The 12,854-nt window shown below is 51.3% G+C and overlaps 3 protein-coding genes across 3 annotated transcripts; all 3 read right to left on the bottom strand.

Moving 5' to 3' along the window:
* Positions 1-431: 431 nt before the first annotated feature.
* On the bottom strand, positions 432-1,913 carry MAA_04915 (uncharacterized protein; the record flags this gene model as incomplete). Its single annotated transcript, XM_007823011.1, has 1 exon — positions 432-1,913. The coding sequence occupies one exon, from the start codon at positions 1,911-1,913 to the stop codon at positions 432-434; it is 1,482 nt and encodes a 493-aa protein (XP_007821202.1).
* A 3,081-nt stretch (positions 1,914-4,994) lies between these two features.
* On the bottom strand, positions 4,995-6,882 carry MAA_04914 (NADPH oxidase; the record flags this gene model as incomplete). Its single annotated transcript, XM_007823010.2, has 3 exons — positions 4,995-5,028; positions 5,086-6,600; positions 6,719-6,882. The coding sequence occupies 3 exons, from the start codon at positions 6,880-6,882 to the stop codon at positions 4,995-4,997; spliced, it is 1,713 nt and encodes a 570-aa protein (XP_007821201.2).
* Positions 6,883-9,975: 3,093 nt separating this feature from the next.
* Positions 9,976-11,052, bottom strand: MAA_04913 (ubiquitin-conjugating enzyme; the record flags this gene model as incomplete). Its single annotated transcript, XM_007823009.1, has 5 exons — positions 9,976-10,115; positions 10,196-10,379; positions 10,548-10,577; positions 10,653-10,698; positions 11,009-11,052. The coding sequence occupies 5 exons, from the start codon at positions 11,050-11,052 to the stop codon at positions 9,976-9,978; spliced, it is 444 nt and encodes a 147-aa protein (XP_007821200.1).
* Between the last annotated feature and the right edge of the window lie 1,802 nt (positions 11,053-12,854).

Raw genomic sequence — 12,854 nt, forward strand, 5'->3', positions numbered from 1 at the left:
ATTATCACAAGGCTTCCTGGAGCCGATGAACTAGACAATTTTTTAAACCAATACAGCTCACGCTGTCCAATCACTCATGCCTCGATATACAGCCCCCCGACTCATTCTCGTCCACGCTTCTGGAACAATCCACTTGGGTAATCGACTGGTACCTTTCGATACCTCATGTTTGGGAGTACTGCGCAAAAGTTATATATACAAAGACTACAATATTATTCGACACACTCGCCCCCTGCTAATTCTCTTTCCACCTGTCGCGATGCGTCTTCTCATTTCGTCCCAGAGTATATGCCATCATGCTTTGCCTATGTCACACTTAATCCATGGCTTTCTTCTATGCATGCCCAGGTATGTCTGTGTCCTTGGGAAAGATTTCCGAAGCCTCAAGATTCCGTACAATTTTTGATTTCAAACATTCATTTGTGGGGCATCTATTTGAAGTGTTCCGTTGGCATCTCATACACAGGCCCGCTCTGGTGGCTCATGACAGCATGGCTGTCAATCTCATGGGCGTTATCACTGTGCCACTTGGCGGCGGCCGGATTGTCCGAGGCCATCTCGGCAGCCTCACTCGTGTGCCATCTAGCACCAGCTCCATCGTTGCCCAGTTCAGCTGTTTGTGGTCTGGCTGAGAGAGGGCTTACTGAAGCCACCGTTGTTGTATCAGGGGTGGGATGTCGTGGCAGTTGGTCGCCAGGAGACAGAGTGCCGCTCCGAGGGGGGTATGAGCTGTTAGTGGTGGATCGGGTAGGGGCATATGCCGCGCCGTACGGTTCAGGTTTGGCGTATCCGGCACGGCCATCTCCCTTGGCTGTTCCACGATAACCCTCGGGCTGAACATTGGGCAGAACTGGACTTCGGCGAGGGACAGAACCTGGGGTAGACGCCAATCCTTCAGACATGGGGCGTGAGCCGCCAGCGCCAACGGGAACCTCAGAGGAAGGTCCAAGCAAATCATCTGGATCAGGCTTGGGACTACGGCGACGTCTGGTGAAGAACCATAGAAGAGCGCCGATGATGGCCAGGCCAGCGACACCAGCTCCGACACCAATACCGGCTTTGGCACCCGTGGAGAGTCCGCCATTATTGTCGTCGTTGTTGGGGGGATTTGGGCTGTTGGTAGGGGTAGAAGTTGACTCAACAACACCAGTAGAGACAACAGTAAGTTTGGTGACAATAGTGCTGGTTACTGTGACGGTCGTCTTAGCGTTGGCTTGGAAGGTCTCAGTAACCAAGGATGTCGTATGAACAACGGTAGTCGTGGTAGACCTGACATTCTTAGTGACGGTCTGGGTAACAGTTGTAGCGCTACCTCCACCACCGACAGTCACGGTAACTGTAGAAGTGACGACAGCACGCTTCTCGATTCCAATTCTCTCCGGACTCAGGTCTCTGCTCGGTATGCCAGTAGCAGTGGTAGCAGCAGTAGGCTGGGCGTCAACATGAGCAGGTCCATTGCCGTTAAATTGCAAAACGTTCCCTACGCTGCGGCGCTTCATGTTGACAGTTTGCGTAGATGTAACAAAGACCGTCCTGGTAGAGGTTTCACCATCGGTCATAGTGATGGTCGTAGTAGCAATGTCCGTCGTCGTGATGGTAACGGTTGTGACAGAACTAGCAGTAACAGTAGTCGTCTCGCTGACAGTGCTGCCACCGCCTGCACTGGTAACAGTAGCAGTTACAAAAACAGTGGTGTCACCGCCCCCAGCTGAAGAGGAGGGGGTGCTGATACTGCTGCTGCTGCTACTACTGCTGCTGCTGGTGCTTGGGGGGGTGGTTGGTTCACTACCGCCGCCTATTGACGATGCTGCCGGAGATGGTCCAGTAGTACTCGCGTCATTCTGGCGAGGAGCAATTCGACCTGCGCTGGCGCCGAGGCCCAGACCCAGGACGAGTCCCCATGAGAGACGCATGCCGAGAAATTTATTCGATGCCGCTCAAAAACAATGAGAGAATAGCACTGCGTGCGGGAGAGCAATCCGGTTCGACGCTAAGCAAAAGGTTATGGGCTCAAAGCCAGAACCGTCAGCGTCGGGAGAACAACCGTTCGAAGGTCGTGGATATTTGAATCGGTTCGACAATAGTCACTCTCAAACAAATAAGGAGTGAAACACGAGCGATAATGGATTATCTCGTCTACGTATGTCGCCCACAATCGACTTGTTCGATATGCTGGATGTCGCGGCGAATTCTGGTGGCAAGAGGAAAGGGGCCTTCGCGAATGATGGTGGACCGTGGGTAGTCAATTGCAGCTCAGCCCGATTGGCAAAAAACATAAATAAATAAAAAACACGGATGGGAAAAACCGGCTATGGCGAGACCGGCAGAACTATAAATTAAGGCAAGGAAAAAAGAGAGAGAAGACGCAGATGCCGAATGGACAATAGTTGGAGTACTAAACGAGAGGGAGGGATCAAGAGGGTAATAAGGAAGGATGGTAACGTAAAGATGGGAAGGAAAAGGATGACGAAGCCGACCGAACAGAGGAGGAACTGGCCTGCGGAGTTGCTTGCTACTCACTCGGAGTGGAGAGACAACTGTCAACTGGTGCCAAAATGACAAAGGGCCAGGCGGCGGACACACCAACTTGCAGCGTCCTGCTGCTGGCACTAAGGGCACTTGACTGCGTACAGGCGGTTCCGTTGGTGGGACGGGCGCACCGGAGACCAGCAGACGCTAGGCGCGAGCCACAGGCACTCGCAGCATTCACTAGTATTGATCTACGGGAACCCGTGGCTCCGGAGTATTCACAAGTACCGTGGACCCAAGTGAATGGCACCGCAGTCAAGCGCAGCCAATGGAATCGCTGCACTCCGTCGCCAACTGTGTACCCGGTACGAAGACACCACGGTTACCAGTATGCCGCCTTAAGTAACCATTACAAAGAGTATGTCAGTAGCAACGTCCAGGCAGAACGCCACTGTTCCAATGCCAAAGGTCTCTTGTACTTTGTCCTGCCTCGTCTAATTGTCTCTGTAATGGCAGTTACACGCGCCATCTCCACTTGTCCCGACGTCTGTGTGTCCATCGGAAAGAAAAAAACAACCCCTACAAAGCAAAGAAATGAGGAAGGAGAAGAAACCAAGCAAAGGGAGAAAAGGAAGAAAAATAAAGCACTCAGATACAAACGAAGACTTACGTGTTCTTTGAAGCGGCTGCATCACTGAAATCACGATTGTCCAGAGCACATGCAGCACAACAGTACAAAGTACCAGAGCCCTCCACTAAATGTCTCACCGCGTTTACCGGTGTCTCTGTGAAAAATAACAAAAACGTCCTCCGTACGGAGTACTCAGTAGCAATCAACGGTCTGCCACCAGATGATAGTGTCACCACCGCCACAAGCACGGAACACTCGCATCTGTCAGACATGCAAAAGCGCAAAAGATGGTGATGGATGTGATGCCACCTCGGACAAGGCAATGGCGCTGGCACGCGCAAGAATGCGTCAAAACCCTGATGCCATCATGGCCAAAACATGCCATCGCGAACCACGCTCACTCTTCTGTTGTAGCGGAGCCAGGCTCTCCCCCCCCTTTTGCTGTGGCGCAGGCAGCCATGGCCCAGGAGCCTGCCAATACGAGGTTTTGAATTCCGCCCGCAGCAGCTGGTGGCAGTTGGACGTCGGGACGTTCGACAAGGCAGGAGGGCAGAGGGAGGGGGCGTCGGTGCACCTGACGGACATGCCCAGTTGAGCCCAAGCGCCAACCGGTGCGTGATTGGCGTCGATCCCAACACCTAAACACAGAGCTAAATCTGGCCGCGCCCCAGGTACATGTAACATCGTACATGAGAAACTTGCGTATAGACTTCAGATGCCCTTTAAAAACACAAGACTAGCTACAGTAGCCTCGAGTACTTGGGGAAAAAAAAAAAAAAACCATACCGCCGACGTGGTCCCCGTGTTCCGCCCGTCCATCTCCACGTGTGCCGAACCATAATTGTGGCGAACCCAACACAAACCATTGTCCTCGGCCCTCGATGCTCATCTCACCCGAGCCGCGACACAGGACTCGGCACCAATTTCATGTCGACATTATTCCGGAATCCAGCCATGAGAACGCCAGAAGTTAAACACCCTCCATAAAGCAAAAACACCCGCCACGAAATTCTGCGTTCTTGAACCTGCATAAAGTCGACTTCTATTCTTAACCATGGCGTCAGATTGCACTGCCTCAGCCTTGACGCCATGAACCCCTGCCAACCACAACAACGTATTGCAGACACTACTACACCGAACCATGTTGCGCAACGGGTCGCTACAGTTCGTATGAACACTACGTACTAGCCCAGCTGGACCCTGGTTTTGTGCTGCGCTTTGGCAGAAACCTAGCCTACCCTAGCCTTGACCTAGGGCAGTTCATTGACCTCGACAATTACATCATTTAACTGCCTCGATCCCGTAAAGCGTTTTCGACGCGCCGGCTTAATTGGTGACTGACCATCCCAGGTGCCCATCTCATCAGTGATCCGAGCCAAGAGCTACCAGACGTATTGCTAGCTTGAGATCAGCGGGACGCCACGCCCTGCGAAATCAACGTTACATTAAGTATATACTTCAACGGCCGCCACAGCATCTAAATTTGAAACGTCAAGTCATATTGAATAGTGTCATATTCTGTCTACAGCCACCACCAACATTGCCCCGAATATATCAAGGCCGCCTAGACTGCACCCTTTCGCTCAGTATTACTAAACCTGAATTCCTTCCTCCACATCGAATTCCGCCGTCTATCTCTCTCCAATCGTCCTCTTCTATCGCCCTCCTATGCTGTCGGCGCCCGGCGTCCGGCGTCGCAGGCACAACTGCAGCCAACGTACTCCGTAGTCTCAAAAAAAAGAAGTAATAAAGTCTATACAACCCTCCCCAATATATCCCATGATGCAATTTTGAAAATAATAAACCAAGAAGAATCGAAGGCTTCAAGGAAGGCGAATGCCATTAGCTTGCAGATATGCGGGTATAAACACGAAACGAATACTTGATGTCGCCCCTAGAAATTTTCTTTGCCCCAGACAAATGAGAACCTAGACGTGAGTTAGCATAGCACATTTTTTGTAATGTTGAGGGAGGGTTTAACATACCCTGGCTCGGTATACTTGTTGCAGTATACGTGCAGGGAACTGCCCAGACCCTTGGGACCACAGAAAAAGACACCAGCTTCGCCGGGACTGTGCAATTTCCTGATGCCGCGGAAGATCATGTCCCAGTTTGGTCGCCCAAAGTTGGTTGGACTCCTCAGACCTGTGATGGTGTCCTTGTCGGCGTTGGCGTCATTAATCATGATGTTTGTGGCATCGTCTGCCTTGATCTTGGCTGTCAAATATGTGTGGATTTCAATGCGGTGTTCAAGATCTTGGGCTTCAACCGCCAAAAGCAGTGACCGAAACCACTCAAACGAGCCAAAGTCACGGCAAATCCAGAAGAAGTATACCTTGGATAAACGAGTCTTCTTCTGTGGGTAGTTCATTCGGTACCAGATTGACTTGAGGATAGAAGCAAAAGGAGTGACGCCGATACCGGCACCAACGAGGATAGACACTTCGTATTTGAAAACATCCTCCGAGGCTGATCCAAAGGGTCCATCAATGTAGACTCGCGGCAAGATTCTTTGCAGCACAGGGTTGACACCGTTTTGGTCTCTATCAACGCCAACAACCTTGCTCGTGTCTGCCTTCTTGCCCCATTCACAGCCAAGGGCTTTGGAGACAGCCATCGTGAAGTCACCCTGGCATCTCATATGAATCGAAATGTAATCTTCCTCGGGAGCACTGGTGAGCGTGAACGGGTGATATTGCCACAGCGACACAGCAGGACAGCAGAAGAAGATGTACTGGCCAGCGCGAGTTTTTGTGTTTTGTTTCTTGATTTGGATCTCACACACTTGACTCGGGTGCTGTATGACTTTTGAAATGTACGTCTTGTGTCGACCGCGTACCTCGCGAGCAATCCGCTCCGCCAAGTAGACGAAGCCGGAGTACATCCAATATTGCCAGAACACACCAATAGCCGAGGCGCCAATGTTGGTGCAGAAAGGGGCCACATCTGGTTGAATCATGCAGAACGCACCGTGCAGGGACCAGAAGAAGAAAAAGAGGATGAACATGTGGTGAGTATACCAGAAACGCTCATAGTTTGCTCTCCGTGGCTTCTCCACAGACGTAATAACCATGCCCATCAGCGCGATAAGCATCACGTAGCCTGTCCAGCCAGGTCCAGAGGCGAAGTTGGCCAAAAGCCATCCGTATAAGCCTAGCTTGTTCTTGGCCGCAACCTGGGCAAAGTTGTTCCAGTGGGCTATCGTGTGAACCCATGAAAAGAAGACGATGGACCACGCCGTCGTAATGTGAAATGTAATATTCTTGTCGAACTGAATAATTCCGTTGAGAGGAGTCTGGCGCATGAGCGAGATCAGTGTTCGGCAAACCGGAAAGAGGATGATGCCGACGTCGACGTGTAAAACAACCGCAGACGCACGCGCAATGACAAATGTAAAGCCGAAAATATCTCTGGCACCTTGCAAGCTGTCCTTCATGGAGTAGTGAACCGAGGCGAATGCGAATATGAGGGCGTGCGTGAGCATGAAGACAAAGACAAATCTGGTAATACATGTCAGCAAAATCTCACGTTGGCCGTCACCACTGCCTTTATATGTTCTACATCGACGCCCCTTTTCTCCCTCTCTCCTTGTGCACCAATCTTTCCGGGCATACGTACACTCGTCTGTAACCTTCATTAATCATCCAGCGATCAAACTTTTCTCTCGTCGATAGGTCCTGCTGTTTCTCCTGCGTCATCTCGCCCGAAAGCAACATTCTCGTGAGAGGGGTCCATCTCGACCGCTCCGAGGGCCGGTCAGAGACCCCAGAGTAATAGCTCATTGCAGTCGCCGTATTCTTATTCTGTTTTAGATTTCGAATATCCCAGATGCCGACAGATATTCCGCCCCTTTTCGGATCAGATACAACAATCGGTGCCAATCGAAACGCAGCAATGTCTCGGGTTATAGGATCAAATTGACCATATAGATTAACGAAGATATTGTACACGCTGGGTGTTTTGAATGGTATACTTCAGAGCCTGCTGAAATAGGGAACAAGGGAAAATAATATTAACGATTGTCGAGACGAGCAGATTATCAGGGTATTACTCGTGCAATAAAGAATTGTCATGTCTAAATGCTCATGTTAGTTGCACCTTGTCCATGGTAGCTGGTTGCACAGACTACCGGGGGGCGGGAGTAAAACTGGCGAAGAACATTGAAGGCACCGGAGGGGAAAGGGCAAAGTGCAGGCATCTTGCAATAAATGGGATTGGGGCAAGCCAAGGTGGCTGTTGCAGGTAGGTAGTCATGTCCACGGTACCATACTAGGAACCGGGATATGCTTGAAACACCCGGCGACAACCATGGAAGGGAGATCATACCAACTATTCAGATGTTTAATGCTCAAAAATTTTGCGAATCAAACAAATCTGCCAAAGCATTCAGAATCGCAACACTCGGACGGCCAGGGGAGAACACTCAAGGAGCCAAATTCTGAAATAGCGGACGGAAGCCTAATAAATCAAAGTCGAGCTGACGATAACAGCACTGGCCGACGGCCCCATGGTTCGACGAGGCCGAGCACACGGCTCCAAAAATCCGGTGAGCCAAGCTCGGGTGGGCGGCTAGGAAACCTTCCTACGCCTAGCACCAGGACTTGTCGGCAGGTGATTGGACGCTCGCGCTCTCCAGAATCAGTGGAAGCCCACCTTGGCGTTGGATCTATGCGTCGCAATGTACCATTGATTGTTGCTTCTCTCCAGGGGCTTCCGTTCAGGACGCGCATCAACCTGCGACGACCAGGTTGTTGTGGGCTGTTCGCCGAGTAATAGATCAGATGGGTGCAATTTTCGAAACCCCTCTAAACCACTATAACCCAGAACCGCGATTCCTGCCATCACGAAGAAAGAGGAATTGTGGCTCCGCAGTCGTCATGACAGCATCTGAGGTTGAAGTGAAGCAATTCATCCCCAAGTGATGCCGTTCATTCCGGAAACATGGCCGACAATCTGTGAACAAACCCGCCTGGAACTTGCGCACAGGCACTGTCGATATTGGGCTGAGCGCACATGCAACATTTGGTGCCACCGTACTGTTTGTTGGTGCATCGTACGTCAGCACCCGTTTCACCCCGTGGATAACAGGTGAAGCATCACAGCTTTGAGAAAGTGGGTTGTGGCCCCATATCCCAAACGACAACGCCGCACCCGCACGTCTGCGGCCTCATGGCATTGATCCAACATTCAGTACGGAGTAGAGGACTCCTCGATATTAATAACACTGTTACCATGGGACGACTGTTAGCAAAAGCTACGTGGTGTCAAATCTGGGCTGGTGAAACGTACCCTGTGACATAACTCGTCGCGTACACCCTTGGTGAAGCGCCACAAGTCCCAAACCCTCTTCTGTTACTGTCCAGTAAATGGTAGTCAGGCGGAATCGTCTTCCTCATCAGCCTTTATCGCGAAGCGTTGAGCATATCAAGGTCGTCCGAAACACCTTTTGACACCACCAGTGATGGTGAGCAATTCACAGGAATGTCTAGACGCGCACATGTGTCCTGCTAATGGCCGTGGCTGCAACTGAGGTTACCCGGAAATAAGCTCGTCACAAGCAGCGCATTCTTGCCTCCTATCTACGTACTACTAGTAGTAACATCCCACATGGTGCGTCATGTCCGGAGATCTGGGCCCCGTCAGTCACGGCAGTCTTGACAAGTGTTGGTAACATACCCATCTGAGACTTTTTGACTGGGTTTTTTCTTCGGAAAAATAGGTCCTGTCATCTAGGCAATCTCCGGCTCGCGCGGTAGGAGATCTCCGTAGACATGGGACGGTTGTGATACCAGAGCCTCACCATCATCAATACATGAAGCGTACACAGGTTTCCAACTAAACCGATACGGCAATTGACGCGATGCTTTGGTCGGCTCATTCCGCGTAATAGTCGTCGATCCTGTCTTAAAACGAAGATTGCTCAATTCCGCTGCTAAATCGTCGCATATATTTGATTCGAGCTTGGAGGGTTCAATTTGTTTGATTTATCTCGGCATGGAAAGCATAGGCAGTTTCTCACATGTGACGGGTTCGAGTCTTGATCGAGCGGCTTGAAGCAGGAGCCAGGCTTAGCAGGAGCTGCCAAGGCTACATTCGAGCGTGACATCAGTATTGTTCTGCAATCTTTCGGGAATGTAACGCACTCCCAAAATGCTTTAGGCAATCTTGAATAGACGGGCAACAAGATACAAACTCTGGGACTTTTCTAAAGTTTTTATCACTCACAGCCTAGCAAAGTCGAGACACCTACGGCTGTTGATGCTTTAGTTGAGTCACACCCTCCTGGGCAGCACAAAGCCGTAAGGCACAAAAGTCGTAGAAAGGTATCTGCAGGAGACGCGAAACGGGCGCAGATGGGACGCCTGATTAGCGCCTGTGACAGGACAGACATGGTGAGCCCCATTGTTGCTATCAGTCCAGCCAAGACATCCAACAAGTCACTTCAATCACATGGTGCGTCCACATTTTGGCACAGAGGCACAAAGCGTAAAAGAGAGACATCCTATAATACGCTGCTCAGCAGTAAATGCCATAAAAACACGTCAATGATGCAGAAGAAGAAAAACAAAAAGCCCAGCCGCATGATATCCCTTTAATAGCTGATCTGTTCTGTCTAGTCTGTCTTGCAACCCCTCGCACGACAAATCCTCGTTCCCTTGTCTCGTCGGATACAATTTGACTTGATGTATCCCGAGGCAAGGGCTCCTCAGTCGTGTCGCACATGACCTGCTTCACATCTCGCTACAATCTGTGAAGCAACTTTGTCCGGAAATTTCCTCCTCACTGGTTATCGTGCAAAAGAGAAAAAACGTCACTCTTCTCTTCCCCGCCCCCCTGAACATCATGGCTTAGACGAAGCCATGGTCGTCAGGATCTTAGACAGCATATTTTCGAGTCCATTCCCTAGCCGTAGCCTCGTATCGTGGTCGGTCGGTCTTGTATACATGAGCAATCTCGGGTACAAGAGGATCATCAGGGTTGGGGTCGGTAAGCATGGAACAAATGGAAAGAAGCACTATTAATGCAATTGTCAGCAGCTGCTTTTGTTCCTAGATTTGATAGGCCAAGAAAATACGAAATCATAACAATGCGTACCTTTAGAGATGGTGAGAGCAGGGCTCCATTGGTCTCGCAGGATGTCCAAGCAGATGCTGCCATTGGAGTTGATATTGGGGTGGTAGATGCGAGTGGTGAAGTTAACCTTTGGTGGCTTGAAAGGGTAGTCGGTAGGGAAATGGATAGCAAGGAAGAAGACACCACCGGAGTATGGTGAGTCGCCCTATTTAAATTAGTCAGCACTATACATGTAGCAAGAGCGAAACAAAGCTGAGATCTCTGGCAGTGTATATCAAAACGATGTGCGTCCGTGGCACATAAATATGCCCTCATAGACTGTCGCTCGATGCCACGAAGTAACCGGATCCTGATGCTTGCACGTTCTACTCACGGGTCCCATAATCGTTGCTTGCCAGTGGAACTATCACATCATTAGTCATTTCGCCCTGTATCACGGAGGTTCCAGATACCAGAGGGAAACTCAATATACACATACCAGGTCTTCGCCAACAGGGCCAGCAGAGCAAGACGACGGCGGATCACTGTAGAAAGAAAGTCAGCATTCTAGACTGGCCTCTCCCGCACCACGAAATGGCAACGGCAATGAAGAAGAAGAAAAAAACCACTCCAGCTATCCTCGAGAGGGCAGGACGGGACCTCCATTCTTTACAGAGGCCGCCGAGGCTATCGCAAGCATTGGGTATTGACGGTATTCTGACATTTTGGTCGGATAGCGCCCCGCTCCCAGGTATGCCCCACCTCACAGAATTGGGCTCCAAAGGAGAGGCGGGTCATCAATCTTGAGAGGCTAGAGGAGGGGGAGAGCGAAGTAGGAAAAGAGGAAATATTTACCGGCCGAGATCAGTGAGCTCCTTGTTGATGCGCTTGAGAGCCATGGCTAAGGATTGTGATGAGTGTGTGTGCGAAAGCGTAGATCGCTGGTTGATGCAGATGCTGGAAAAAGTTCGGGTTAGTTGGTGGATAGAAGTAGGAGAGAGAAAAACGCGGGACAGGCGGTCGGAGGAGGCGAAAGCAGGCAGAATGACGCACTTCAACACGAGAACAACTCGGCGGGGTAAAATGTACCAAGGCAGACGTGACTCTCGTCGAGAGAGAAGAAAGGTGAACGGCGGTCGAGAGTTTCAGTCGATGTCGAGCGGCGATGCTGGGGGATGCAAATTTGGTAGATGGGAAAAGTGCTCGTGTGTTGAAGAAGCAGTCGTCAGGAACGTGGTTGAATTTGGGTATGTAGTGTATGGAAGGAAAGAGAAACCACAGGGATCGGTCAGTGAGGTGGACGTTCTAAAAGAAGCCAGGCAGCCTGGCCGGCTAGTCGACCAGTTAACCCGAGCCCCAGTGCGCCCAACACCCAGCCAGCGCTTGCACCTGCACCAACATTGCACCAAGTATTGAACACCCGGCAGAGTGGCCATGCACAGAGGCGGGCACGCGGCACGGTGCACTGTTGACTGGGCACTTGCCCCATGCCCCCTTGGGCTCGCACCAGACCGCAGCTGGACGGGCTGGAGGCATGAGAGACCGGACAGTCTGGGCACTGGGCAGCTGGGCCGAGCCAGAACGTTCGATTCGATTTGACCACCTACGCACGCTCAAGCGCACTGAGCATTGGGACCACGGAACATGGGAAGTGGCCAATGACGGCAAGGCTGTCCAGGTGGGTGAACAAGTGGGTCTGCAGGAGGGGAGCAAGGAGCACTTGAGCCACCACCACACAACAGCACAGCAAACAGTTGACAACTTACTCACACCTCCCTCACAATGCTCTCATCCACCCACGCCACACAGGACAATTGTCAGCAGGCTGTGACAGATTTCTTGATTCGAGAATAATTATGCACAGTTCGACGCCCTGGTTGCGCTGTCGTCCGACTTGCCGCTGGCCAACACCCAGGCCAGTCAGAGTCGGCATCGCCACCATTTTCATTTGACGCCTGGCATTTTGATCGTGACTCATGGCGCCAACACGTCCCGCAGCCGTCGCCGGCATCAACCAAGGCATTATGTGTCCGTCGTTGGTTGTTACTTACTGACTGGGCCATGCTCGCGCCTTTCATCATAACAATGGCGTCTTTAGTAGTACTAATGCCATGTCTCGTCTGTATGCCCGTGGACCTGGATGATTCGGGTGGGTGCCCTGGGCTTAATGTATTGGCAATGTCTCGGCAAGACCATGCAACTACGCTGACCCTAGGAAGACCCGAATGGACACCTTTAGGCGCCATATGAACAAAGAGATCTGTTCACCAACGAAGCCCCTTGCATCAAGACCAAACAATCCCCGGCATCCACGGGAATGAGAATGCCAGGTAAAACGCGGCCATTGTCTAATAAGCAATTCATACCATGTCACCATGCCGCCTGACGCTCATCCTTTCTCCTCAGGCTACTTTCACAATCTCTCTTGCCATATTGTGCCGCGCGACACCGCGTGCATGGCCAACTCCGGTGGCCTAAAGGATCCCATCACCGTTCGGCGGGTCCGGTGAAAATCGGTGGGCAACCATTTTTATGGGGCTGGAGATATTGCGGCGGTGGCATCGCGATTCGACATCGCTGCGGCTGCAACGCCTCAGATGTACTACGCATGTCAACCACAAGAATCGATCAGGGAGAGGGTTAGGGCTAGATGGGAGACCACAAGAGTAAATGTTCATCGACTTCCCCCGCGCATTATCTA

Source organism: Metarhizium robertsii (genome assembly GCF_000187425.2).
Source record: "Metarhizium robertsii ARSEF 23 chromosome Unknown MAA_Scf_1, whole genome shotgun sequence".
NCBI lineage: Eukaryota > Fungi > Ascomycota > Sordariomycetes > Hypocreales > Clavicipitaceae > Metarhizium > Metarhizium robertsii.